General features: G+C 37.2%; 1 protein-coding gene across 4 annotated transcripts in view; it reads right to left on the bottom strand.

Annotated features, from left to right (window-relative positions):
• LOC136252191 (ubiquitin carboxyl-terminal hydrolase 15-like) overlaps nt 1–25,939 on the bottom strand; it is a 56,569-nt gene extending 30,630 nt beyond the window's left edge. The window contains exons 1-17 of one of the 4 annotated variants that reach the window (XM_066044579.1): nt 25,753–25,939; nt 22,509–22,636; nt 21,023–21,280; nt 17,300–17,448; nt 17,000–17,077; nt 16,884–16,948; nt 15,857–15,929; nt 14,104–14,143; nt 13,424–13,557; nt 9,474–9,518; nt 9,102–9,212; nt 7,835–7,945; nt 6,763–6,882; nt 6,397–6,480; nt 4,263–4,357; nt 2,906–2,971; nt 1,651–1,782 (exon numbers count right to left, since the gene is read on the bottom strand). In XM_066044579.1, the coding sequence (XP_065900651.1) occupies nt 1,651–1,782; nt 2,906–2,971; nt 4,263–4,357; nt 6,397–6,480; nt 6,763–6,882; nt 7,835–7,945; nt 9,102–9,212; nt 9,474–9,518; nt 13,424–13,557; nt 14,104–14,143; nt 15,857–15,929; nt 16,884–16,948; nt 17,000–17,077; nt 17,300–17,448; nt 21,023–21,280; nt 22,509–22,636; nt 25,753–25,925 (1,862 nt within the window). In that variant the 5' untranslated portion in view covers nt 25,926–25,939. Of the gene's footprint in view, nt 1–1,650; nt 1,783–2,905; nt 2,972–4,262; nt 4,358–6,396; nt 6,481–6,762; nt 6,883–7,834; nt 7,946–9,101; nt 9,213–9,473; nt 9,519–13,423; nt 13,558–14,103; nt 14,144–15,856; nt 15,930–15,988; nt 16,772–16,883; nt 16,949–16,999; nt 17,078–17,299; nt 17,449–21,022; nt 21,281–22,508; nt 22,637–23,394; nt 23,513–25,752 lie in introns of those variants that run through there. The other 3 variants (XM_066044580.1, XM_066044583.1, XM_066044582.1) reach the window with 3 other exon arrangements.
• Between the last annotated feature and the right edge of the window lie 56 nt (nt 25,940–25,995).

Here is a 25,995-nt window from a genome sequence, read left to right as displayed (position 1 = left end):
CAAACTCTTGATTATCTGAACAGTAGAAATGACTGCTCTATAGAGTATTGACTAAGATGTATGTTCTATTAGAGTATTTGAACAGGGCTCATATACGTATGATCGAATAGACTAAATAATTATCTGAATCCCAAGGGGGTGAGGAGGAAGCACTGTAGTTCTTTGCTCCGTTGAAGTGACAGCTGATAGAATACCATATAGTAAAAAACTTTGGCAGTAAAAAAGTGTGACGAAACCCCTCTGTTGAAAAAATAGGCGGAAAATAACTTTGGCGATTGAAGTAATATTTGCCAAAGTTTTTACTAGATAGTATGTAAGGATAACGACAAGGTGTCAATTCATCAGTTAAGTAGCGTAGTAAGTGTATAGGTAGCTAGCGTTACTTTTGCAGCAGTTCTTTTGTAGCTTCTGATCTAGCGACGCGCTAGCAAAAATGTATGCTTCGCTATCTCCAGCGATGATGAGAGCGACCGTATTTACTTTTTCAGTAGCAGAGGTTATCAATACGTATATCAAAGTATTTAGCCAAATCCATCGTGAGACTATGAATTAGCTGACGCGTGAACGGGAAGCCGGTTGGAAATGCTATCCCAAGGAGTGGCTGCAACTGTGGGACACATATCAAAGATCTCCAAAGTCAGCTTGATCTTTATTGCGTGGTGGTACGAGCTGACCTTCATCTCAAGTTCTAGTTACTCAATGTGCTCATGTGATCATCGAAAATAATTGGCAAAAAACCTTGGCGGATTGAACGCTATTTGCCAAATCCGCCAAAGTTTTTTTACCGCCAAAGATTTTTTACTATACGGTAAGTGCATACAACTCTTTAATACAATATAATTCTTTGAATATTTGATGGCATTAACCAGGATATGAATTCACTATTGGATCTCCTTTGTGTGTGCGACATTAGTATGCAAAAATATTTTTTAAAACCCTGTTGACTACTTACATAACTGGTGATACCTGTATACCATTATTTTGTTAATTGGGTTGTTTTATTGTTTCTCTGTGGCCTGAAATACAGTGTATCAACAAAATATGATTATTCAGTCATTTGCTTTCTCTTGCTCTTTTACAAAAAACTTTCGCCGAAGCTTCTGTGGTAAGGAATGGTTAACGCTTTGTTTGTTTACAGACAAATATGTGACCGGATTTGCAAAAAGGGGTCTTCCACACACATCCAATTCTATTAACTTGGAAGACCATAATTTAGTGTTCAAGAAAGATAAACACCTGAAATTTCCTCCTTCCACACACCTATGTTGGAACTCACTACTGATCAAATTTCAAGTCAACAGCTTTTTTCAATCTCAAGTTATGAATTGTCAAAGTTCATAAATTGGATGTGTGTGGAAGACCCCTTTTCGCAAATCCGGTCACATATACCAAAAATCACTGTCGCCAACCCTACAAAACACGAAGTTGTCTAAATGGGCAACTGTTGATTAATTTTGGCTGTAAGTTTTGTGGCACACAATTTTGCTTCTAATACTTACATTGAGCACCAAAAAAGTTTAATTTGATGATTATTCATATTTATCACTGCAGTTACTCAGCAAGAAAATATTATTACTAACATTTACTATTATTTGATCACTTCATAACATACTCTATACATCCATATTACAGAACACATGCACAAATCACCTCATATGACTCAATAAAAGTTTGTAGAGTATCTTGTAGGTCAAGTTATTTCGAGGTACTGCTACCAGTTGTGGTACCGCAAATAGTTGACGACAAGTGTTCAAGTCATATGTATGTCTCTCACTGCAAAACCTGTTTAATACATTAATCATACAATACAGCAGTACTGTATAGTAGGGATCACAAAGTCACCACTGGATCTGGGATTCTTTTCTGCAATCCATGGGGTTTTAGTTACATGTTTCTCACTCTCTGTGTAAACAGGCTTAGCTTTCTCACAGGTACCTAGTGGGATAGTATTTCAAGATGAAGGTTTTAAAAACAGTTTTAAAAACTATATGAATAATAATACATACGTATGTAGCAAAATATATATTGGTACCGCTCAAATGTAATGTCGTCTTGCGAGAGAGCAAGCGATTAAAAAAACTCGCTAATCAAAGAGGGTGGCACCCATTTTGCTCACAAGTATTCAACGGGATAAATACTTGCGAGCAAAACGGGTGCCACACCCTTTGATTAGCGAGTTATTTAATCGTTTGCACTCTTGCAAGACAACGTTATATTGAGTGGTACTGTATGCATATGTATCAACATGTAAAATCATGCAAACTCTGGGGCTTGTACACAAAGAAAAAGGAGTGATATCTATACCAAAACAGCCAAGCTGTAAAGAGTGTGGCCTTCACAAAACCAGTATAAAATCAAAAGTGATGGCCTACAAATGGCTGTAATGATGTCAATGCTTATCAATTCTAATGGTTCATTTTTTGAGAAGCCAAGGTATGGAATCAATTTAAGAGTTACGGCCAAAAATGGTTGCAGTGAAGTTAACGCCAATGAATATAAATGATGACTAGTGATACATTTCTTGGCTGTCAACTTTGATTTTATAACTTGTTAATCCTGACCTTTTAAGGCCACACCCATCACAGCTGGCTGATTTGGATTAGTATTATAATATCATTTAAAATTGTAGCCAGTTCTTGGCTACTACATTTGATCTCGCAACTCTCTTTGAAAACCACAACCTGTTTTAAAGTTAAAATTTTATTTGTTTCTGTACAAACAAGCCCCAACCATGACCACCGACTGGCATTGGGGCTTGTTTTTAATGCCCTCTAAGAAATAAATTTTCATATTATGCTATTTTTAGGTTTCACGCATTGCAAATATAAATCGCCCATGTGTGCTGACACTAAGTCAATGTGCATATATCACATATAGCCATATACATAAGTACAGGTACACTCACACTCTGTTGTAGACTGGAATAACTATCAGATCAGGGTTCTGGGTACTGGTATTAGGCAGTTCATAGCTAAAAATGGATTCATGCACATTGTTACGTACATAATTTTCCCTACATATCTGTATTTGTATACAGCAAGCTTAAAATTGAAATTAGGTAGAATAGCATGCATTTTTATTGTTAAATTGTTCACTGCATTTCGTTACACAAAATTCATTACAACATGCCCAAATATGTATATCAGTAAATGTTTCATCTACTTTATATAATAACATGGCTACATTTCTATTTGTACACATGAGGAAAACTGGGTAATACAGTGCCAATGGGTGGGCAATGTGATAATCTCTTGAAGGAAGCTGGCACAATGAACAGTGAATACAAGGTGGTGGAGATTTGATAAGTACATACAGTACATAGTTTCGTGCTTGCTGTTAGCCTGAACCCAGAAAAAATTTCTCTCATCAAAGTGTAAATTTCTCCTTTAAATTATAGTCAGCTTTGATACTAAACAGTTGAGGGACAAATGAAAGACAATTAAAAGTGCTCTAGATTCAATCTTGTGATCTGTAACTACAAACATATACATTTTTATCAAAAAATAATTCTCTTTACCAGCCCACTACAGTATTAACATTCTGAAATTCTACTCCTGTGATAGTTGATTTTCAAAAACTCTTTCACAGTTCATTATTTGATTAAAATTACCATACAGTGTAGTTACTTTTCAATTTTTTTCTCTTCAACACTCCACTAAAATTACTTCCAGATTGAATTTTGTGACAATTTTCAAGAGATGCATCACTTCTAGACCACTTGCAGCTGTTAGCACAGTTTCCCACCAAATAAGATAGAAAATCTGAGCAGTTGGACAAGCTAAGTAGCATCAAAAGTGCTCACAAAGGGGCGGATGCTGGGAGGAGTCTGGGTGGGCAATAGGTAGATTTCAAAATGGAGGAATACCATGACTGAATTCTAGATACAAGATTACAGGGCTGTGCTTGCTCTGTAGTGGCTCACATGCAGCAAAATCAACACAGAAATGTTTGGCCACCTATATCAGGCTATCCACCAGTACGCCACCGATTTCCACCAGTACACCACTGATTCTTGTCAAGCCAAGTTCTTCACAAGGCCAGAAACTGCCATTTGAGCTTGCCACACCACCCAGAAAAGGCACCTCTTGAAACCAGCCTTGAGTAGTTTGAGTAATGCGTAGGGTCAAAACCAATAATAGTTTGATTTTGTCTGAAGTGCAATTTGGATCGGTTTTGTAAAATCGAGTACATTTATTACGTATAAGTTTCTATTTCACAACCCTGTAGTCTTAAACATGAAAGAGTCACACCATTTGTCATACCAATAGAGATTATCTCGGTCTGTAAGGTAATTGAATTCCTCTGCGACATCAAATATCTTTCCAAATCGATAATTGCAGACATTAATCACCATGATCTATTCATAAAGTAACACAACATTGCATACAAATGGCATATGTAAAATACTAAGGTCTTTTAATTTACATAAATGTACATACATACTTTACACACTCAATCAATTATAATGGATTGGAGTGATCTTAATTTTTTTTTAAAAAGCACAACAAACCAGTAGTACTTGTGTCTTCCTGTTTTACAATGCCATTCTGATATGCTTAATAAAGACATTAACATTATTGCAGCCAGCTAGTTCTTAATTGGCCACCACTTTGATTCCACAACTGTTAAAAATTTTTTTTTTGAAGGCTACACTCCCTTTCATAGCTTGGTATAGATATGGTTTACATATGCATGTTATAGTTGTGACATGGTGGCGAGGAGTTTTCCTGACATGTATGTACACCCGATGCCCAAGTACCAAGGGTATACATGTGTCTCACAATGGAGTGTGAAATTTGAAGTGAATTGTAGTGGCACCGTTCACTGAGACAGGTTTTTGTTGTCAAGATATTGATGTAGAGAAAATGGAACATATAGCACATGGCTAGAAAACAGCAGAATTGATAATTTCACTCAATGTTGTGTTGAATATTAAAGAAGAATTGTGTGAGTGCATGGTTTGTCTTTAAGTTAGTTTGCATTTTCGTTCTAATGCATACTTGTACAATAATTATGATGACTCAATTTATTGATCAGTGAAGTCCGTTTAAAAGGTTTACAGTAGGGTGATTGTGGAATTGTAGTACTGTACTGGTAAATAGGCTTGTACAGTGTTTTTAAAAATCGTATCCTACAATCACAACTGCACTATGGCTACATAGGTTTTATATGTATAATGAGAAACATCTACATGGTAAGGGGCAAGTGATGGATAGACTTCTAAGGGGTCTGGCATTTGGCAAAGAATGCTCCTCCTGTAGGAAAGTTGTATCCCAGCCTGGTAGTTGTAACATGGCAAACAATGCACTTGATGAGTGTACATGAGTATTGTATAATGGAAATTGTCTTTGATCTCCCTACTAAACGTGTTACATCACACCGGGGGTGGAGAAAAGTACTCAAAAGTGGGAGTGGGGGGAGTCATGTGGAGTGGTTTTAAGCTACAAAGTGTTTTAAAATCATTAACTGTACCTTAGTGTGTGAAGCACATCAGTATGCAAAGCATGCCAATACTATGGGGTCTGGGGGCATGCCTCACAGGAAAATTTTGAGATTTGAATGCTTTGAGATTATATCTAAGAGTATTTTTAGCAATATATGTGCATTCAAATAGGATATTCCTATAATATTATTACAATGACTATCATTAAGATAACTTACTGTAGACACATACAGCAATAAATTAAGGCATTTCAGAGAGTCTCATGCTCTTGATTACGTATAGATTTAATTTGTTAATGGAGACAGGTTGAATCAATTGCATAGCACAACCAAATCTTCTGAATGTCCTATTAGAGTAATTAGGTGACTGCTCTATTAGAGTATATCGATCTTGTGCACTCCCAGCACTGATTCATGCAGTATTCCATTCTTGCATAACTTTTAGCACAAATTCTAGCAAATCAAGGCAAAGTAAGTTGGCTACTGACTACAACTGACTACAACAGTTGCTTTATTTTAGCAACTGGGTATTGGAAAAGTGAGGGGGGGGGGGGCAGTTGCCCCCTCTGCCCCCCTATTTCTCCACCCCTGCATCACACATTTGTACAATTATTACCTAATAATAAGTAAATGCTTTTTAAGTACAGTATGTGTATGCAGCTCAGCCCCAAGGAAACGTGCACCCACGTCTTAGATGCATTTTCTCCACGTTTTGTGTGCGTCTCATGCGTCCATATAAAATTACGCTGTATCCATGTAGAGTCTACGTATGTACATGTTGCAATACAAGTTTACTTACATTACACATTGTGAGAGGACACAACTTCCCCTCGTTTTACACGTGTTCACTCACATTTCTCCCACATTTCACTTGCATTTTAGACGTGTGTGAACGTTGCCTTGGAGCATACGGTACACTACATACATACGTACAGTAAACATTATTTTGTGTACCTTATTACTGCTTATTCCTGTTTGCAAAGACACTTTGTTTATCAGTGTACTGATCCTACCATGCTCAGGTATGGTAACCTTTACCTGTATATACAAGCATATACATTCTTCCATGTGTTACGTATACACAGTACATACGTATGTACATATGTAACATGTACTGTACTTTAAACTTCATACATGAAATAACTACAATTTCTTGCAATCAACTATTGTATCTTTCTCAGATGATATTTTTGTGGCAACAGTATACAGAACATACAAGATTCTGTTTTATTATACAAAGCAAATTTAGGGGTGCAACAGGATAAGCCCAATTACAAACCACAGAAGCATTACAAGACACTGCAACAGCCTAGAGCTTACCATTATAATAGGTTGAGTAGGATCAGCTCTAACTACCTTTATCATGACAATGATCTCTTTCAGTTTAATGGGAGGCACTGGCAGTTCAACGCACATGCTTACACTGAAATTTTTGTATACCTTAAGAGCAGAGAAAAAAGTATATACTGTACATATACATGCAATCATGAGTACTGCATATACAATACACAAAGTTATATAAGTATTTAGAGAATCATTTCCATCAGTAATGGGTCACTAGACTGCTTATGGCTACTACACCTACTGTACTTCAAATGATGACACACATTTGAAGAACTACTGTACTTATACAGAAAGGGTTCAGTGTGACATGAAATGGATATACAGTCTATAGCCAGAAGCCCATACATACCACAGAGTGTAAAAACAGGATATTAATAAGAAACATATGAACATAACAATGAAACACCATTCAAGAACACTGTTTGTCAAGAACTATCTCCACTTAGCAGTAACCAGAGGAGGTTGTGATTACACATCATAACTAGGGATCTGCGAGACACATCAATATAGCAATACATATATCAAAAAGGTATTACTGCACTTAGAAAATATGATCGATTTTGGAAAATCAGCCTTAATGTCACATTGCACAACTCAAATATTTATGATTAAAATAAGGTATTCCACACTACCAATCAGCTTTACAATCATTAGTCATATGACAAATTCTGGTATCTGTCCTTGATAAAAACAGGAGGTGTCACTGTTGACATTTCTTTGAGATCACGAGATGAATGATGGCGCATGACCAACCTCCTCTGAGCAGTAACTAACTTGACTCTTCAACAAATTCAATAATTGGGGCAAGCCTGAGTGAACCCCACACTAGGTAGTATAAATATGAACATCACACATGTACGGACAATGAACAAGAGACTGGGAAGTCCACAGTAATTACAAGTGTTTTGTGTATGGTGGTGGATGTGGAGTCCATGTTAATGAGCATTATTGATCAACCAAATTCACATACATATTTGAGACCGTATACACACACATCATTATTGTGGTATAGTATGCAACTTAACTGTATATTACTTCTGCTACCAACCTCTTTACAATCATAACAAGTCAAAGATCGCTTCAGTTGCAAGTGGAACAGTTGATCTGCTATTGATTTGTTGCGGTTTAAATGGATTTTCCAAACTTCTTCAGCGACAACCTGCAACAATTAACATAATACCCTACTTCAGGGCACACACTACTGTCACACAGCAGGCCATGGAATAGAATGTTTGTATTCTGAAACTTGAAACCATTTGAATGTTTAATGAGAGGATCATGGCATAAAACATAATGAGTCATAATTTTATTTAAAAATTAGGCAAATCCTATGAAAGCCAGGTCACATCATCTACATACATATGTTGCATGTATTTCACATTTGACAGTGTAAAGCTATAGTCTGTTCACATTCACCTTCACCCAAACACCAGAAGTGTTTATCAAAAAAGCACTTTGATAGGAGTAAGGGCATGCAAACATGGATTCATTATGAAATATGAAATAAACTAGCATGAAATATTATGAGTTTTATCAGTAGAAGAGTCATGAATACAACTAGCAAACTAGCTGAAAGTCAGTGAAAGATGTTTACAAGTAACAGATCTACAGCATGTTTCAGTCATAGCGAAATTGAGATCACTGTTGTTTTCTCTGACTACAGACCAGTTATTACTAATGTAATACACTAGTGACCCATCACATGCTGATTACCAAGAGGATAATAATAATAATACACACCTGTAAAATACCATTGAACAAAAGAACAGGTTTGAAGGAATCAAGATAGCTAGACTGTGGTACTGTATAGTGGCACCATACAAACTGTGGCTTATGTTGTTTTAACAGGCTGTTTCCCTTACAAGGCGATTTGGTGCATATAGACTCCTGCCTATTATGCCAAATTTTACCCTATTATATTGGTAAATAAAATATGCTCACAATTATGCTTTCAAAATAAAGATTATACTCAAGAGTTGACTGCTTTATCAGTATTTACTGACTGTTGTATTAGAGTAAGTGACTGACTGCTCTATTAAAGTATCTCAAGTAATCAGATAATAAACAGTAATTAATTATATCATTACATGTTCAAATATGAAAGCAGTTGATACTCTGCTTTGTTTTTGGCAGGCATATTTAGTTATTTAACAATATTGCAGATTTATTACTGGATTAAAGCAGCTGATTGACACCCTATGAGATTTAGTTAGTTATATTAAGTATAGCAAACCAATGTTGATAATTGTGAAACTTCTACTTAACTAAGGTTATTGGTCAACTCTCAACAGCAGTTCAGTAGTTTATTCACATACCTTGTCTGCTCGATTGTCATCATCAGGAAATGGCTGGTAATTCTGTCCAGCATAGTTTAAATCTCTGTGTAAAGTATCCAACAAAAGCAATGAGAAATCAAAGGCAACATTCTGTTTAAAAAATACATACATGTGTGTAACTGCAGGGAAACAATAATACGACACTGCATGTGATCAGCTACGTACAATCAACCATGTGTACACATTTTTGTTTATTTCACCTGCTAAAATATTTTACAAAATTTGATTACTGACGAATGATTTCACCACAAAAAGAGGTGACTGGTACCTTGAAAAATACGTATCTTACTTAGATCATAAATGTAATGCAATAAAATGGTTGACTTGTACATATGTACGCTGTGCACTTACCGGCTTATAATTTGCAAACCCAGGAAATATCTTTCCCATGGCCTCCTAAAAAGCAATATTAATTCTTAGATTAACCTTTATAATATGTATATAAGTACACTGCACTGCCACTATAACTTTACGTAGACATCAAAAAGTGGGAATATAAATTTCAGTATATAGGAATTATATTTCAGAGGGCTCAGTCTCACATATCAATGGTGTATGGCCAGTTTTCATTCTCAAACAGCTGTGTTCACAGCTTTGCGCACTTCCGGTGCAAAGTAAAACCCACCATCAAACCCCCAATCGGTCTTTTCATAGCTCGAACATGTGTCACAGCTTAGAAAATGGTGAATTTGGTAAACCTTGTTCGGGAGATGTCTCAGAAGTTTGATAAACTAAAAAAGGAAGTCGACACTCTGGAGAAACAAGCTGACAAATTTTGCATCCATTCTCGTAGCAGAACAGCTCACTATCGTTCCGAACAGAACGACTCATTGTCGTTCTCATAGCAGAACAACTCACCATCGCTTTCGGAGTAGAATAATTCACCACCGTTCTCGGAGCAGAACAACTCACCACCGTTCTCGGAGCAGAACAGCTTACTACTGTTCTCAGAACAGAACAACTCCCCATCATTTTCACAGTCGCTAGAACAACCCACCATCATTCTTGGAGTAGAACAACCCACTATTGTTCTCAGAGCAGAACTCACTATCACCGTTCCCAGAGTGGAACAACTAGCCCCAGTTGTCGGAGTGAAAGAACTCACCATCACCATTCTCTGAGTAGAATAACTTACCATCGTTCTCGGAGTAGAACAACTCAGCACCATTCCCAGAGCAGAGGAGCACCTGAGATACCCTTTCCGGATGCCTCCCTCAACAGCAGGGGGGAGCTACTAGAATCAAGGCCCCCAAGAAGGAAGCAAACTACAATACAAAGTTGTATGTTGAAACATCATATCATCCACCAGGGCATTCAGACAGTCTGACTTCCAACCAAACCACTAGCTGGAAGACTGACACACCACCTGCACAATTTGCAGGCCATAATTCAGGACTGGTGGGTCACAAACACCATACAGGGCTACAAAATAGACTTCTGGACCAACCCACAACAGAAGCAGTCCCCACTTCCCCTTCAATTCTCAGCAGACCAGCTCCAATTGATCACGGAGGAGACACAGAGCTGTTACAGAAACAAGCTATAGAGGAGATACAACCATCGGAAGGGATTCACAAGTTGAAAGACCTCTTGCAGCCAGGGAACTGGTTAGCCAAGGTGGACCTAAAGGATGCCTTCTTCACGATGTCCATCATCATCAGTACAGAAAGTACCTGAAATCTATATTCCAAGGGAGAGTTTATCAGTTCACCTGTCTCCCCTTCGAACTCTGTTTATCCCCATGGGTATTCACCAAAATCCTCAAACCAGCCATAGCGCTGCTGAGACAGAAGGGGGTAAGGCTAATAGTCTACATGGATGACATACTATTGCTCGCAGAGTCGAGAGAAATGATTCACAATCACCTGGCAGGGGTGACACATTGGAAAATCTGGGGTTCATAATCAGCAGGAAGAAATCGGTGATGAACCCAGCTCAAACCCTGGAATTCCTAAGTCTAACTGTAGACTCCATGGAAATGGAGCTACGCTTCCCCCCACAGGAATGAAAAGTGTGTACGGGTGGAGGCCTGCAAAATAGCAAGGCTGGGAACTGCAGCCTGTTCTTTGGCTCGCTTGTTGAGCATGATAAATGCAACAAGCAGTGCCGTTCCCCTATCTCCATTGTTCTGTCGTCACCTCATCACAGCCCAACACCTACTAACAAAATGCAATAGCCAATGCAGAGTCTCGGCAAATGACAGACAGGACAGACTGGAAACGGAATCCTGTAATCTTCCAGCAAATAAACTGTCTGTATGGACCTCTGGAGATAAGACTTGTTTGCCACGAGCTGATGTCTCAGTGCCTCCTCTACTTCAGCTGGTGGCCAGATCCATCTGCTATGGTAACAGACGCATTCCTTCAGTCTTGGAAGGGACTGAAAGTATATGCCAACCCACCGTGGAACCTGATAGGCAGAGTTCTAGCTCAGGTTCAGTCACAGCAATCAGACGTAATCCTAGTAGCACCTGTCTGGAAGATACAACCATGGTTCCCAATGCTTATGGAAATGCTGACTACCCACAGCAGATGCCATCAAGGGTAGAGATAACATCCAACCTTCATCCAACTCTCACCTTGCCCAAACTAGCCATGTGGCCCATCTTGGGAAGAAATACCAAGACCAGCAACTTTCAGAAGAGGCTACAGCACTTCTCCTCAGGACAAACACAAACAAATCATATGACTCCTGTTTGGGAAATGGCACAGCTGGTGTTCTCAATGGAGCTTTGATCCCTTTTCTGAGCCTGTGGCAAATGTAGCAAACTTCCTTGCACATCACTATGAGGAAGGCTACCAGTACAGCTCAATTAATGCCTACAGATCAGCAATTTCATCGGTGCATGAGCACGTTGATGGTCATAACATTGGCCAACATCTGGTCATTGTCAAGGATATATTCAATGTCATACCACCACTGTCACGATATACCAGTACCTGGAATGTCAAGACAGTTCTAAATTAAATAGAATCTCTGACAGACAAAAAGATGCCACTAAAGCATTTGTCTCCTAAGCTTGCCATGCTATAGCCCTTACTCAACTTCTCAGGTCGGCAGACTTGTCTCAGCTAGACATATCGAGACAAGTTTACAAACTAGACAGAGTCTGTTTTTTCCCTGGTAGCCTAGCCAAGTAATCCAGGCAAGGCTCACAGATAGCCAACTTTTTCTTTCCATCATTTCCAAGTAATCTGGCACTATTCCCTGTCTCAGCTCTTCAAGCTTATGAGAAAAGAACTGAACCTATCCGTGAACAAGAAACTAGACTACTACCAGCTACTATCAAACCATACAAGTGAATCTCCTCCAGATCAGTTGCCCACTGTCTCAAGCCAATGCTAGAACAATCGGGCATTGACACAAATTTTCAATGCGCACTCAGTTAGAAGTGCCTCATCATCAAAAGCTGCTAATATGGGCATAACCACAAAATGACATCTTTAAGGCAACCAACTGGTCCTCAGGGTCAGTATTCCAAAGGTTTTATAATAAACCATCAGAGGACTCGGTCTATGGTAGAGTGGTGCTCTCATCTGGCTGCAGCTACAAACCTCACCATTGATATGTGAGACTGAGCCCTCTGAAATATAATTCATAAATGGCTCAGACCACGAAGTGGTCGCAAGCTATTTACAATTGTGAAGAGGGCGAGGTCGAGCATATCAATGGTCCCACTAAACCACCCTATTTTGTAACATGATTGAGCTACTCAAAGACTTATTGGGAGTTTGATTGTGGGTTTTTACTTTGCACCAGAGGTGCGCAAAGCTGTGAACATACAGCTGTTTGAGAATGAAAACTGGCCATACACCATTGATATGCTCGACCTCACCCTCTTCACACAATTCTAAATAGCTTGTGACCACTTCGGGGTCTGAGCCATTTATGAATTATATAGAATACACTATGTAAGTATAACCAAGTTTACCTACAATCGTACTAGAACACATTTAATCCCAAATATCAGACATATACAGACTTCAAGCATGTCTGTGCAATTTAGTACTCACTTATTAGTAGTCACCTCCTTACCCAGACCACTGGTCACTTTGTAGTTGGTCCAAAACACAGCTAAGATTTTTACTTCCCTACCACAGTACACCTTATTATTGAGCCCAACTGTTTTACAGTTTACATATTTTGTTTTTCTGGTGATACATGTACTTACAGTTTATGCATGCTACAATTGTCTAACAGCTAGAGATGTTAAATAGCAATGGTATATGACATGACAAAGGATTTGCCAACAGTTTCTCTGGTGGATTATGCACATTGTATACATGCACATTTGTGAAGACCTTTAATAGATGAGGATGGGCACAGGATGTATTGCCACTCCACATCTCATGGAGAAGATCAGCATACACTCTAGTAACAATGCCTCCACTACCTGTCTTACTCTTCTCATTAATGTTGCTCACAAAGTCATCCCCTGTATACCATATAAACTCGTAATAACGATATATGAGCTTTACAATGTACAAATGCATACACTAAAATGAGACTAGAAATATAACCACTTGATTTGTGTGAATTTCTGTGGATAAAAATACCTGAGGATCAATCACCAGGTACATGCATACACATCTCTAGGTTAGACCAGAGGAAAGAAGAAACATTTTAAATGCTACTTGAAAATGGTACGTGTATACTTTAATTGAATGTTTTTGTTTGGGATTTCACATGAATCCCAATAGTTGAAATACAAAACTAGCAAATGGTCGGAGGTTAATTTGCTAGGGGTCACTAGATTATGTTTCATGTGAGCATTAAGGTGAGGTACGTACTTTCTTTTGTAAGAGCACTAAGTAATTGATACGTATAACACTATGGCTCATTATGCAAACAGAATTTGCATCTTTTATTACAAAAAAAACAACAAACAAAAAACAACAAAAAACCAAAAAAAACAAACAGAAACCATATAAATGAACATAGTAAACATTTAAGACACAAAGACGTGACTGTATCAGCTCACTTAAAATATATTCAGTCAAAGGTTGGGCATTGCTAAGACACTGCAGAAAAACACACGAAACATACAACATATTGCTCATAATACTACACTTTCAATTACTATAAAAAACATGTAGCACACAAGTACAAAAGATACAAAGATTGTTTATGAAACATTTGTTAAATAACATTCTATATTATTAGGGTTTATAAAACATTACAGTATGCATGTACATTGGTATGCAATATTTCTAGTGAAAGATATTGCACAAATATGATGTATCAAACAGGACAGAATGCTGTTTAAATAGGGATCACCCCAAAAGTGACATGCACTGCCTAAAATGCCACCTTTAAAAATCACCCTAGAGACATCTTACATAACAAAAATCACCTTTATGGAATAATATTAGTCCATCTAACATCAAATACAACACAAAAGCACTTACAAGCGGTCAGATAAAGAATCTGAACTCGAATTTTTGTCTGCCTGCCTGCCAGCTGCCTGCTCACCTGTCTGACCATGGTTGCAAGGCTGGAGGCCAAATGAAGCAGCATATCGCCACCATTTTACGCCACAATAACAAACTCACCAGTGGAATGTGCCTTTTGGGGTTCCTGAGAGTGTGTACCCTCTGTGCCTTCAATCAGGCTGGTCGTTGTCTTCTTCATCCAACGAAACCATATCGAGGTGTAAATTTTTCATATCAACACTTTCCTTGAACAGCATATTTAGATGCCACAAAATTATTTAAAGCACTTATGCTACTGTAAGAGGTGCTGGACACTCAGTAGATACCTGTAGCTTCATGATAGGTTCGAGACCACGCCCATTAATGATCTTTGGTTGATTAATAACAATCGAGCACAGAGACCACACCTCTTAACAATCAGTTTACTTGAACACAATTACCACACACCCTTACTGGACTAACTTCATTTATAATGCTAGCACAGTGAAAGGTGAGAGGCTGACTCGAGATACTCTAATACAGCAGTCACCCTAATAGAACAGTCACATATGTACACACTGTATGGCTGTAGCTATGCTATAACAAACTAAAAATTATCAATTTAAAAATAAGGAAGGATCCAAGTGATAAAAAGTAGTGAAACAAGAGATAAGTGATGGTATTATAGCATAGCTTGGTGGGAAAATCTCTACTTCGGCAACAAAACAACTTTTCATAACATGCCAATGTTGGGATTTTTATTACCATCACTCATCTGCTGTTTCACTAGGTACCATTTATTGCTTGGATCCCTACTCACTTTTAAATTAATAATTTTTAGTATATGTATGCATTACAGTACTGCTGTATTTTACTAGTTAATAGCCACCCCAGGATAGTAGCCACGCCAAAGCCTAGAATATAATTGTCATAAGAGCCACTCTTGGATAAGAACCATGGCTTGCATCTTATATGTTGATGCAAATGTTGATACAGTGTGACAAGACATATTTGCAGGAAAAGGAGTTGTTTATACAAAAATAGCATTTTTTGAGAGACGCTCACACACTGCACTGTTATACTAGCTGTCTTTACATTATAGGCACAGTGTTTTCCTTGCTGAAAGTAACATTAGCCGTGGCTATTAACTGGTCAAATACGGTGTGTACGCATGTACAGTATACATTGTATGCAACTTAGCATATACATAATATAATATGTATCATGACACAGTACATAGATCAGCAAGAAAATGCAAAGCATTACCGTATTTAAATCCTACCTATAAGAAAAATTATGCAAACAACACATATGTATACGTACTTGGACAGGAGCATTCATATATGCAGAGTTTCCAAGGTTACCAAGACCACAAACACCAAACTCAACCTTTTCCCTACATTACAAACAAACACAATAATTATATAATCATTGATTCTAGTGGAAACTGATTACCATAATTCATTTTGTTTTGTTGTCATAACAAACTACTCGTTCATATTTCAGTTCACTTATCAACTTTGTGTTTTCCATCGTGTTCTTATCACATTTAAACATGAAAACAGATGTTAACTATAGTTCCCAATTGTGGATGCCCCCTCTGTGGAAGAGCCATATTTCTTTTGATAGAAATACTATATACAGTAATACCTGTGGCTTGTCAGACCAAAAAAACTCATGAAACTGCATATTACCATTTATTGCAAACTCACCTGAAACCAAAGTTTAAATGGCTATCAAACTGTCACCCAGCATTGACTTTCATGCATACTAGTCTAAGCACCTCTAAAAATAATTATCATTCCTTTTAAGACTTCACAACCATCTGCAAAGGCCACAATGACAAAAATCAACCTACTAAGGAGTGATCATTGTAATACTTAAAAAATACACCAACTGACAAGAGACCATCTACAACTTTAATAGTCTGTTTGTGCCCCTTCCCTTGCAAGCTTCTGGATCCGTCCCTGGTTCCTATACAATATTTTTAAAAGTCAACTTTTCAGCTCTTTTTCAAGTTGTGACTAAGTGGACTAGCGTAAGTCACCAATTATTGGCAGTTACCAATAATTCGGCACTTGTAAAGCATACAGACTATGAAGTACATACACGTAGAAGCTACCCAACACTGTGGGCTACTATACCCTCTAAAAATTGATTTTCATTCAGTAATTATTATTCCTAAAGTGCTCTACACCTGATGCTTGACTAACCATGAAAGTTGCATAAAGATATTTGTATTGGAAAATTAGACCCAATAATATTATACAAAACAGGCAGCAAGTGACTATGGTGATATATAATGAAGATTTCATGTTCTGGGTTTAAAACGTTTATGACATCTTCTTACCTGCTCTGCAATGATGTACTATGGTCACTGGTAGTTATTTTATTATCACTAGAAATTGGTGCTAGCTATAGTACATACAACCAGTAAAGATTTGATTATCAACATCACTCACCTACAGTAGCTCCTGGACCAGTACAAGAGGAAAATGATTGTGACCAAGTGCCATCCTCATTTCCTAGCTCTAAAAGCAACAGCTATGGAAAAAAGTTATACATATATGTCTTCGAGTACTTGTTAATCTACTATACACACACACACACACGCACATGCACACACACGCCCACATACCCACCCACCCACACACACACACACGCGCGCACATGCACACACACACGCCCACATACCCACCCACACCCACACACACACGCATGCACGCACACACGCACGCATGCATTCTCACACACGCACACACACACCTGGTTAGTATATAGTTCAGCATCTTGTATGGACTCATCCAATTTGGACAACAGATCGTACGTGCTGCACATCCACTTAACCCACCACACATGACACTCTTTCTCCTCAGGAACAGAATACAACTGCTTCATTACTTTCATCACATCACCTATAATGTAAATTCACATCTACAGTGTATAAACCTGTTTATGAAACACACACAAAACAGCTATCATAGTATAGAGTTGTGTGATACTGCAAAATTGCACCACGATATATCATGGAAGCATTTATAATGATAATCGATATTATCATGATAATCGATATTATCATGATATTATATGCTCATAAAAAAATCATGTTATATTCATTTCATATGTACAAATTTTGCTATATGGCTTGTAGCTATTGTGATATCCATCCCTTCCTAATCCAAAAGCACTGCATATAGTTTCACATTAAATGTGATTGCTGTGTTTATGAGGCAGTTACATTAATGGTATTCTATTTTGTAAGCAATAATCATGATATATCATAAACTCGATATATCACGATGTGTCAGCCTTGATACAGTTATTGTCTCAACGATCTATTATTACATGGGGTCATTCCATGTCAAATCAACAAGGAATTTAGGGTCACCTCTCGGATTTTGATGAAACTTGGTGTGTTTGTAGTACCTGTGGTGCTTATCACTCCTGCAAATTTTTAGCTCCATGCATTCCATATTTTCTGATTTATGACCACAAATATTTTGAATATTTCATGAAAATTTGGTCCATCTCTAGTTATAAAATTGACTGCAACTCTGTACTGTGTAAATATTTGTAAACACAATTTTCACTGATGGAAGACTGTTGATTGACCTTTCCAGTGATCCCTAAATTATGGGATATCTACTTAATTATGGTTCAATGTACTTTATTGAAAACCTTAATCCTTTATATTTTAAAAAATTCAGCTTGAAATTTTTCAAATTCTTTTGTGAATAATGATTGGGTCATAGTCTATGTTTGATAAAATTTTTGTGGTGGGACCACAATGGGCTCAAGAGATATAATGAACTATGTTGTGGTATGCGGTGGAATTTGCAGGCTATTATTGCTGTATTGGAGTGTACACCTCCAATAACCACTCACAACAAGGTCATGCCAAGTTTGTCTTACAGAGTGAAGGTGTCTAGGTACATTGCGACCTGTATTAATGACCACCTGTATGGAAAGGCCACCTATATGCTGCAGTTAAGTTATACTTCTTTAATGTATAGCACCAAAGCATCAACCCTTTCAAGCAAATCCAAAAATGGTCCTTATTAGACAGGTTGACTATAAATTATAGATCTGACCACCATGTGTCCATAAACATCATGTAAATGTTGTACCATCTCTTCACAAGTACCTTCTTTATTAAGTTGAATCTCACTGTAGTGGACTTAGCCATATTTAAGTTCCGTATGTGGCTGCATAGGTACATACAACAGAACTCCTCAGAAGGGATACCTGGATACCTTGATAACCAGGACACCTGTTTATTCACTGTACTCCCACTCTATAGTATGTTTACATTGAGCTGAATCCTCAAAAACATTTAATAACTCATGGATGCAATTACACTTAATCTTGAAATTTGGCTCATTTGTAGTACTGCTTGACTCGCTAAAAATATTTCAAAATCTTGTTGTTCAAATGTTTGACATAATATTTATGGCCAATCAAAATTTTCACAATGCATTTCCTATGGGGAAGCCATGTAAGTACAGTGTCCATTACAGCCCTTTCCCGAACTTGTAATGGAGCCAACCCGTACGTGTCTGTTGTTGACAACTTTGCTGTTACCAATAATCATCTGGTTGGCTGAAATGATAACTCTGTTGAGAAAAAATCCACTTTTAATTTTTAGCTGTTTTTCAGGATTCAGCTCAATGTGAACATATTATAGCGGTGCACATACATTTAGACCAAGATACTTCTGTGGCTTCTGTAATATGAGCACTTTATTATAGTCTTAGCAGTGGAGGGGTTTTACCATATACATGCATTAATTGTACCTCAATATGTGAAATTAATTACTAAATTACTTTACATTCACGACCACTTTGAAGATCAAGTCATAAATTCATACACATACTCACGTAGGAAGTAAACATGTTGATCACATATTTAACATTTACCTGTACTGATCTTCAAAAACTTGAACACAAAATACTTTGAAAAACCATTAATTTTAGTAACTACAGTACTATAAATCATGCATTGAGGTGCAAGTAAGTGTTAATAATATAAAAACTCTTGGTACATGTACTCCATCTACTGTATATAGTGTAACTCTTCTATAGCCTGGACCATTGATAAGGTGTTCACTTTGGAGAAACCACAGACTTGTCTTGGGTCCAAAATGTACGTACAATTATAAAGTAAGATCATGAGGCTATCAAGGTACCCAGATATCCTTTTTGAGGAGGTCTGTTGTACCTATGCAGCCATGTATGTAACTTGAATAGTGTAGAGTGGGGATATGTATGTAAGTGCACTACGGCAAGATTTTACTTAATAAATAAGGTATAACTGAAGAGATGGTACACATTAATGTGTTTATGGATGCATGATGATCTCATTTATAGTCAACCTGTCTAATAAGGACCATTTTTGGATTTGTTAGAAAAGATTGATGCTTTGGTGCTATATATTAAGATCCAATTAAAGTATAAATTAGCTGCAGCTTATAGATGGTCTTTGAATACAGGTGGTCATTAATACAGGTTGCAATGTACCTAGACACCTTCACTCTGTAAGACAAACTTGGCATGACCTTGTTGTGAGTGGTTATTGGAGGTGTACACTCCAATACAGCAATAATAGACTGCACATTCCACCGCATACCACAACATAGTTCATTATATCTCTTGAGCCCATTGTGGCCCCACCACAAAAATTTTATCAAACATAGACTATGACCCAATCATTATTCACAAAAGAATTTGAAAAATTTCAAGCAGCATTTTTTTAAAATATAAAGGATTAAAGTTTTCAATGAAGTACTTTGAACCATAATTAAGTAGATATCCCATAATTTAGGGATCACTGGAAAGGTCAATCAACAGTCTTCCATCAGTGAAAATTGTGTTTTAAAAATATTTACACAGTACGAAGTTGCAGTCAATTTTATAACTAGAGATGGACCAAATTGCAGTCAATTTTATAACTAGAGATGGACCAAATTTTCATGAAATATTCAAAATATTTGTGGTCATAAATCAGAAACTATGGAATGTATGGAGCTAAAAATTTGCAGGAGTGATAAGCACCACAGGTACTACAAACACACCAAGTTTCGTCAAAATCCTAGAGATGACTCTAAATTCCTTGTTGATTTGACATGGAATGACCCATTGCCCTAACAGTACATGTACAATACTGAATAATTGTACTATTAAACTTGATATTATCAAATTATGTCACCTGCATGAAACCCAGGATACCGTACAGTTAGAAGTATTACACACACACACACACACCAACACACACACGCACATGCACACACACCAACACGCACACGCACACACACCAACACGCACACGCACACACACCAACACGCACACGCACACACACTCACACGCACACACACACGTACACACACACACACACACACACACACACTCACCACACAAACACCAATATAAATCACACTTCCAAACAGTAATTAAAATTGTCATTTTAATTCTGAAGATCTACTGTTTACCTTACCTACAGTGTCTGCTCTGCTAAACATCTTGGTCTGAAAAGAGTTTGTATTTGGATATAATGCAAGCCTTAGTTCCACGAGGTACACTTCCACTCTGAGGTGTTTAACATACAGTCCAAACTCCACCACACGACGAGGGATGGGTTTTGAAGATGTCTCAACTCCATACCAGGTCACAAATTTCTTCCATGCTTCTTCTGGTATAAAGCAATAATCTCTATCTTGCATCAAGTTACTATTCAATACACCTTGCTCGATATCTGTGAACACATAACAAAATATGCTACTGTGAACTACGTATACTGCATGGCTAAAAATTTTGAAGTGCAAGATTTTGACATCTTGGTTTGTTAACGGTTTACAATATATACATACATTTGAGGATATATGGCTTCCTAGTAGTTTGGTTTTGATGGGCCATAAAATACCTTAAGGTGACTAAATTTGGCGGTATACTAAATATTTAGCAATTTTGGTTTTTTCGCTAAATTTAGTACATGCTAAACCTGCAAATTGTTTGATTACATCTATTCACAAATTCATAAAATCACTAAATTTTGTATGCGCTAATTTCGTCAATATACAAAATCGTTAAATTTAGTATATCGCTAAATTTAGCCACCTTCAGGTAAAATGTCTGATGTTTGAATGAAAAGTTTTCAAGATCTTGTGAAATTTCATCATCAAGTTATTAATGACCAGCTTATACTATCATGCTTTTTTTTTTTGCAAACTTTGCGAGTGACGGAAGTTTCGTGAAAGCATAGTTGTACTATAGGTTACATGTACCACCTTTGGATTTCATGATGTGTTGCAAAAACTTTTGCCGCCAGAAAATTTCACCCATACAATATTAATTAATATTACCATTTGCCTAAAGGCACTTGACTACCTTACCATATTTGACTGGTTAATAGCCGCAGCTCATATACGTAATAGCCACCCCAGGATAGTAACTGCTCCACAGCTTAGAATTATAGTCATAAGAGTTGTCCTTGGATAAGAGCCACTGAATTAATACACTGATGCAAGTGTTGATAAGAAGCAGAAACCAGGTAAAGAAGTTGTTTTAAGCCAGGAAATAGTGTTATTGATAGAAATTACAATGAATGATACAGTATTATTGAAGGATGATTAAACAAGGTCAGTCACTCGTGAATCCACAGGCTGCTGCCACACAAGCCCATAGTAGCCGCCCTTGGATGGTACAGTAGCTGCCATCACATAGTAGCTGCAGGGTTTTCTTTGCTGAAAGTTATAGTAGCCACGGCTATTAACTAGTCAAATACGGTATGTTTGGTCATGTCTAGTCCATTTCTACAATAGTAAAAATACCACCATGACATTGTGTAGCAGTCTGCTCAATGTACATACAGTTTTGCTATGAAAAGAGGATAGAAATATCTACATTACCTGTATGCATTTGTGATGTAGATCAGCATATGTCTTATACATACACATGTACATACACACAGAGCACATTCATACCTTTGAACAGAGCTGAAGTGTTAATGGGTCCAGGATAGGCTGACTCATTTCCCATTCGTTTTTGGTCCCATTTTTTAAATCCAACATATTTCTCCCATTGTTTAAACCAGTTTATATCCATCAAGTACCTACATATTGAACCTCAAGTTATAACTTACTTAACACTAAAACTACTGTTATAATATTAAAGAGTACCCATATTAAAATACAAAGTGCTTTTAATGATAATCTTACACACAATGAATACAGTTGATTTATAGGGATAGACACAGTACTTGTTCAGACAGTTTATGTATGAAATATATAAATTTGATTTCCAAAATCTTTGATTTTATAGCTTTGATTGCATTGTTATATTTATTCCACATATCATTATTATGTTTTTGCTTAATTATGTGTAAACTTGTTATATGATGGCAGCAACCACAATTGCATCATAATTCTATATTTGTGACCCGGTCTGCGAAAAGGGGTCTTATAGCCTTTCCAATTATCCACGTTTGGCTAATCATAACTCCTGATCTGCAAAAGCTATCACCTTGTAATTATACCCACAGCCAGTGCTATGTTAGGGGTGTGTAGAGACCAAATTATAGGCCTGTACCATATTCACAAGTCAAGGTATGGGTCATCAAGTATATGCACTCGAAAAGGCTATAAGACCCCTTTTCGCAGACCGGGTCACATTTATAATTTTTACATGTACAGGGTGTATATAGGTTTATACATTTCACACAGCCAATAAAAGCTTTCAATAAGCCAAACATAGAAAGTTACACGTTAATATTATATCCTTCATGCAAAAACAGCTCAGCTGTAAAAGTACGTGTCCATGAAACTAGAAGTATAACTGTAAAGGTTCCCATGGTATGCAGTAGATCTCAACCTTTCAACTGAATCATTCTGAAATGTTCCCAATGCATTATTACAGCTGTGAGATGTTTGTCAGCTGGTTATCTGGCTGCTTGCATGGCCACACAAGTTGTATCTTGGTGGAACAGAATCTAGATCACATAAAGTAACCGTGATACACAATTGATTCGCAAAAACAAGTAAAATCCTCCATACTTGGCTGTAAAAAGAGTACATCCATCATGATTCATGAAAGTGAAGGTAACTGACAACTGAAAGAGCTGATCTTCATTTATTACAGTTTATTATATTCATCCTTGGACGATCCAGATGTCAGTTGCCAGCTATGGTAGTCACAATGTATCATCTCTGTGTATAATGTAGTTTGCACACAGAAGTTGCAATTATTAAATTACAGTAGCTAATGATTACAAATGATACATATCTATAGTCAGTGATGCAACTCTATGTAGCACAAGAATATCATGCTATGGAATTTCAAAGTGCTAGATACATACTTTTAGCCGAGGACTCATGATTTCTAGGCACTTTTAAGTTGGTAACAAGCAATGAAATTTTCAAGTTGGAGCTTCTGAAGCAGAGGTAGTGGAGCAAGGCAAACATGCAGTGGATGACAGGGCAACCTTGGCAATGAAAGTTACAACACAGTAGAGCAACAGTCCTACTGTATGTCATTCTTGGGGATCTAACCCCAGGAAAGTTTTCTTCTATATATGGACTGTTATTACAGAAAAATTAAATAGCAACTGCACAATTACAAAAGCAAGTGATTAGTTGACTGCTCTATTAGAGAAGAAATTTTACCAGTACAGCTGTCATATTCACAGTGTATTTCTTAGCTATATGACAATGCCACTCATGTCAGGGTGGGAGAGGAAAGGTGGGCATGCCTAAAGAATTTTTCAATTTGAAAAATCTGAGACAGTACTATCAACTAAGTGGCTGTAGTGACTTACGCATACAATGTGACTGTTCTATTAGAGTGGTTTACTACTCCAGCCCATTAGTGTACAGTATCTCGATCATTTTCAAACATAAAAACGTACACTTTGTCAGGGTGGATTTAGGGAGTGTTTGGAGTGTGCCCCTATCAAAATTATTATATGACAGGATATTTTGATAGATTAAATGTTGACAAAATTCATCTGAACACATGACTTATGGACGCTATATGAGTTAAAGACTGACAAATTTACCTGATTCATCAACTTTCCTTCATCAATAGTTCCTGTCACACGGTAGCCTGTAGGTACGTGCTACAGGAAGCTTGTAAAAGTTGTAGGCACAACTGCATTTAAGCACAGACAATAAAAAGAGCAAGGGGAAGGGCTAATCTCTTCTAAAAAAATAAAAAGAGCTGGTAAATATAAAAATTATACTTTAGAAGTACACAGGATTGAGTCGAAGCTGCTAAATCTAAATACTCTAATAGAACAGTCAACTACTCTAATAGAACATCCAAAGAGATTTTTCAAGCTCTTCAAAACTATGACAAAAGAAGACCAGTGTGTGAGTTGAACCTCTTCTTGGCCTGTGCACTGATGCCTGACATCCTGCCTCAACAATTGCTTAACATTCAAATTTTACATTATTTTGTACTCATCGATAAAAAATCAATTCTCATAAACTTCTGAAAATGACATTTAGGTATAGTAGTCATTGTCAGTTATTGCTACAAACTTGATGTGTGGATTTAAAAGCAAAAAAGTTAAGTATTAATGTTAACAAGGTTAGGGCCTGTTACCAGACTTGATCCAGCTCCACATGTAATTTCCTGTTTTTATGCAAACAAAACGTGACCATTGTATACTTTCTAAAAATATTTAAACTTCAAAGAAGATGCTCTTAAATAGCCACAGTATGAATGAATTACAGTAGATCAACCATAAGTGGTCCAAAAAGGAGGACACTGTCCCCCACTGGTGATTGCTGTACAAACGTAGTGTATTATCAGTGATCGTTCAAGTCATAATAAGGCCATGTATGTCAACTTGAGTAGTTGTTTCACGGGCCGATTGAACATAAAATATATTTTTCATAAAGTGTGAAGCTCCAAAACATATAAATCCATCAGTTCAATGCCATAGTGATTAGCTGTATTATGCATTGTCAGTTAATGCATTCCATCCTACTCTTTTTGCTATGCTCTGGAATCTCTGGAATGCTACATAATAATTAAAGTTGCAGGCCTGTGTAACCAACTGCTTGTACATACAAGATACTTGATCTGACGAGCCAAAAAATGTATTACAATTTTGCATGATGAGGCGCTTAAAATTTCTCATCGACGCTGCAGAGAAAGTGGGACTGCGAACATTGATGTATTGTTTAGTATAGTAAGTCGTACATGTATTGTGTGTATGTTTCTTACCGAGTATCGCCTTTTACAAGTGGCTGTTCCAGTATTACACTGATTTCATTTTTCTGTGCCACAATGTCACGGGCTGTTTTGTCTCCACTACTATTTTTTGCGACGGAAGAAGAGTAATCTTCTTTTGACGTGGCTTTTCCGTATTGTGTCTGAACCCCAGGTGCTACACTCATCTGCACGGGCGCACTTACAGTATCAACTATAAGCGCATGCGCCAATGGTGAGGTAGACGAATTGAGATTA

This window comes from Dysidea avara, chromosome 4 (genome assembly GCF_963678975.1).
Source record: "Dysidea avara chromosome 4, odDysAvar1.4, whole genome shotgun sequence".
Classification (NCBI taxonomy): Eukaryota; Metazoa; Porifera; class Demospongiae; order Dictyoceratida; family Dysideidae; genus Dysidea; species Dysidea avara.
Note: the sequence above shows the minus strand (reverse complement) of the source record. Positions and strands in the feature narration are given on the sequence as shown.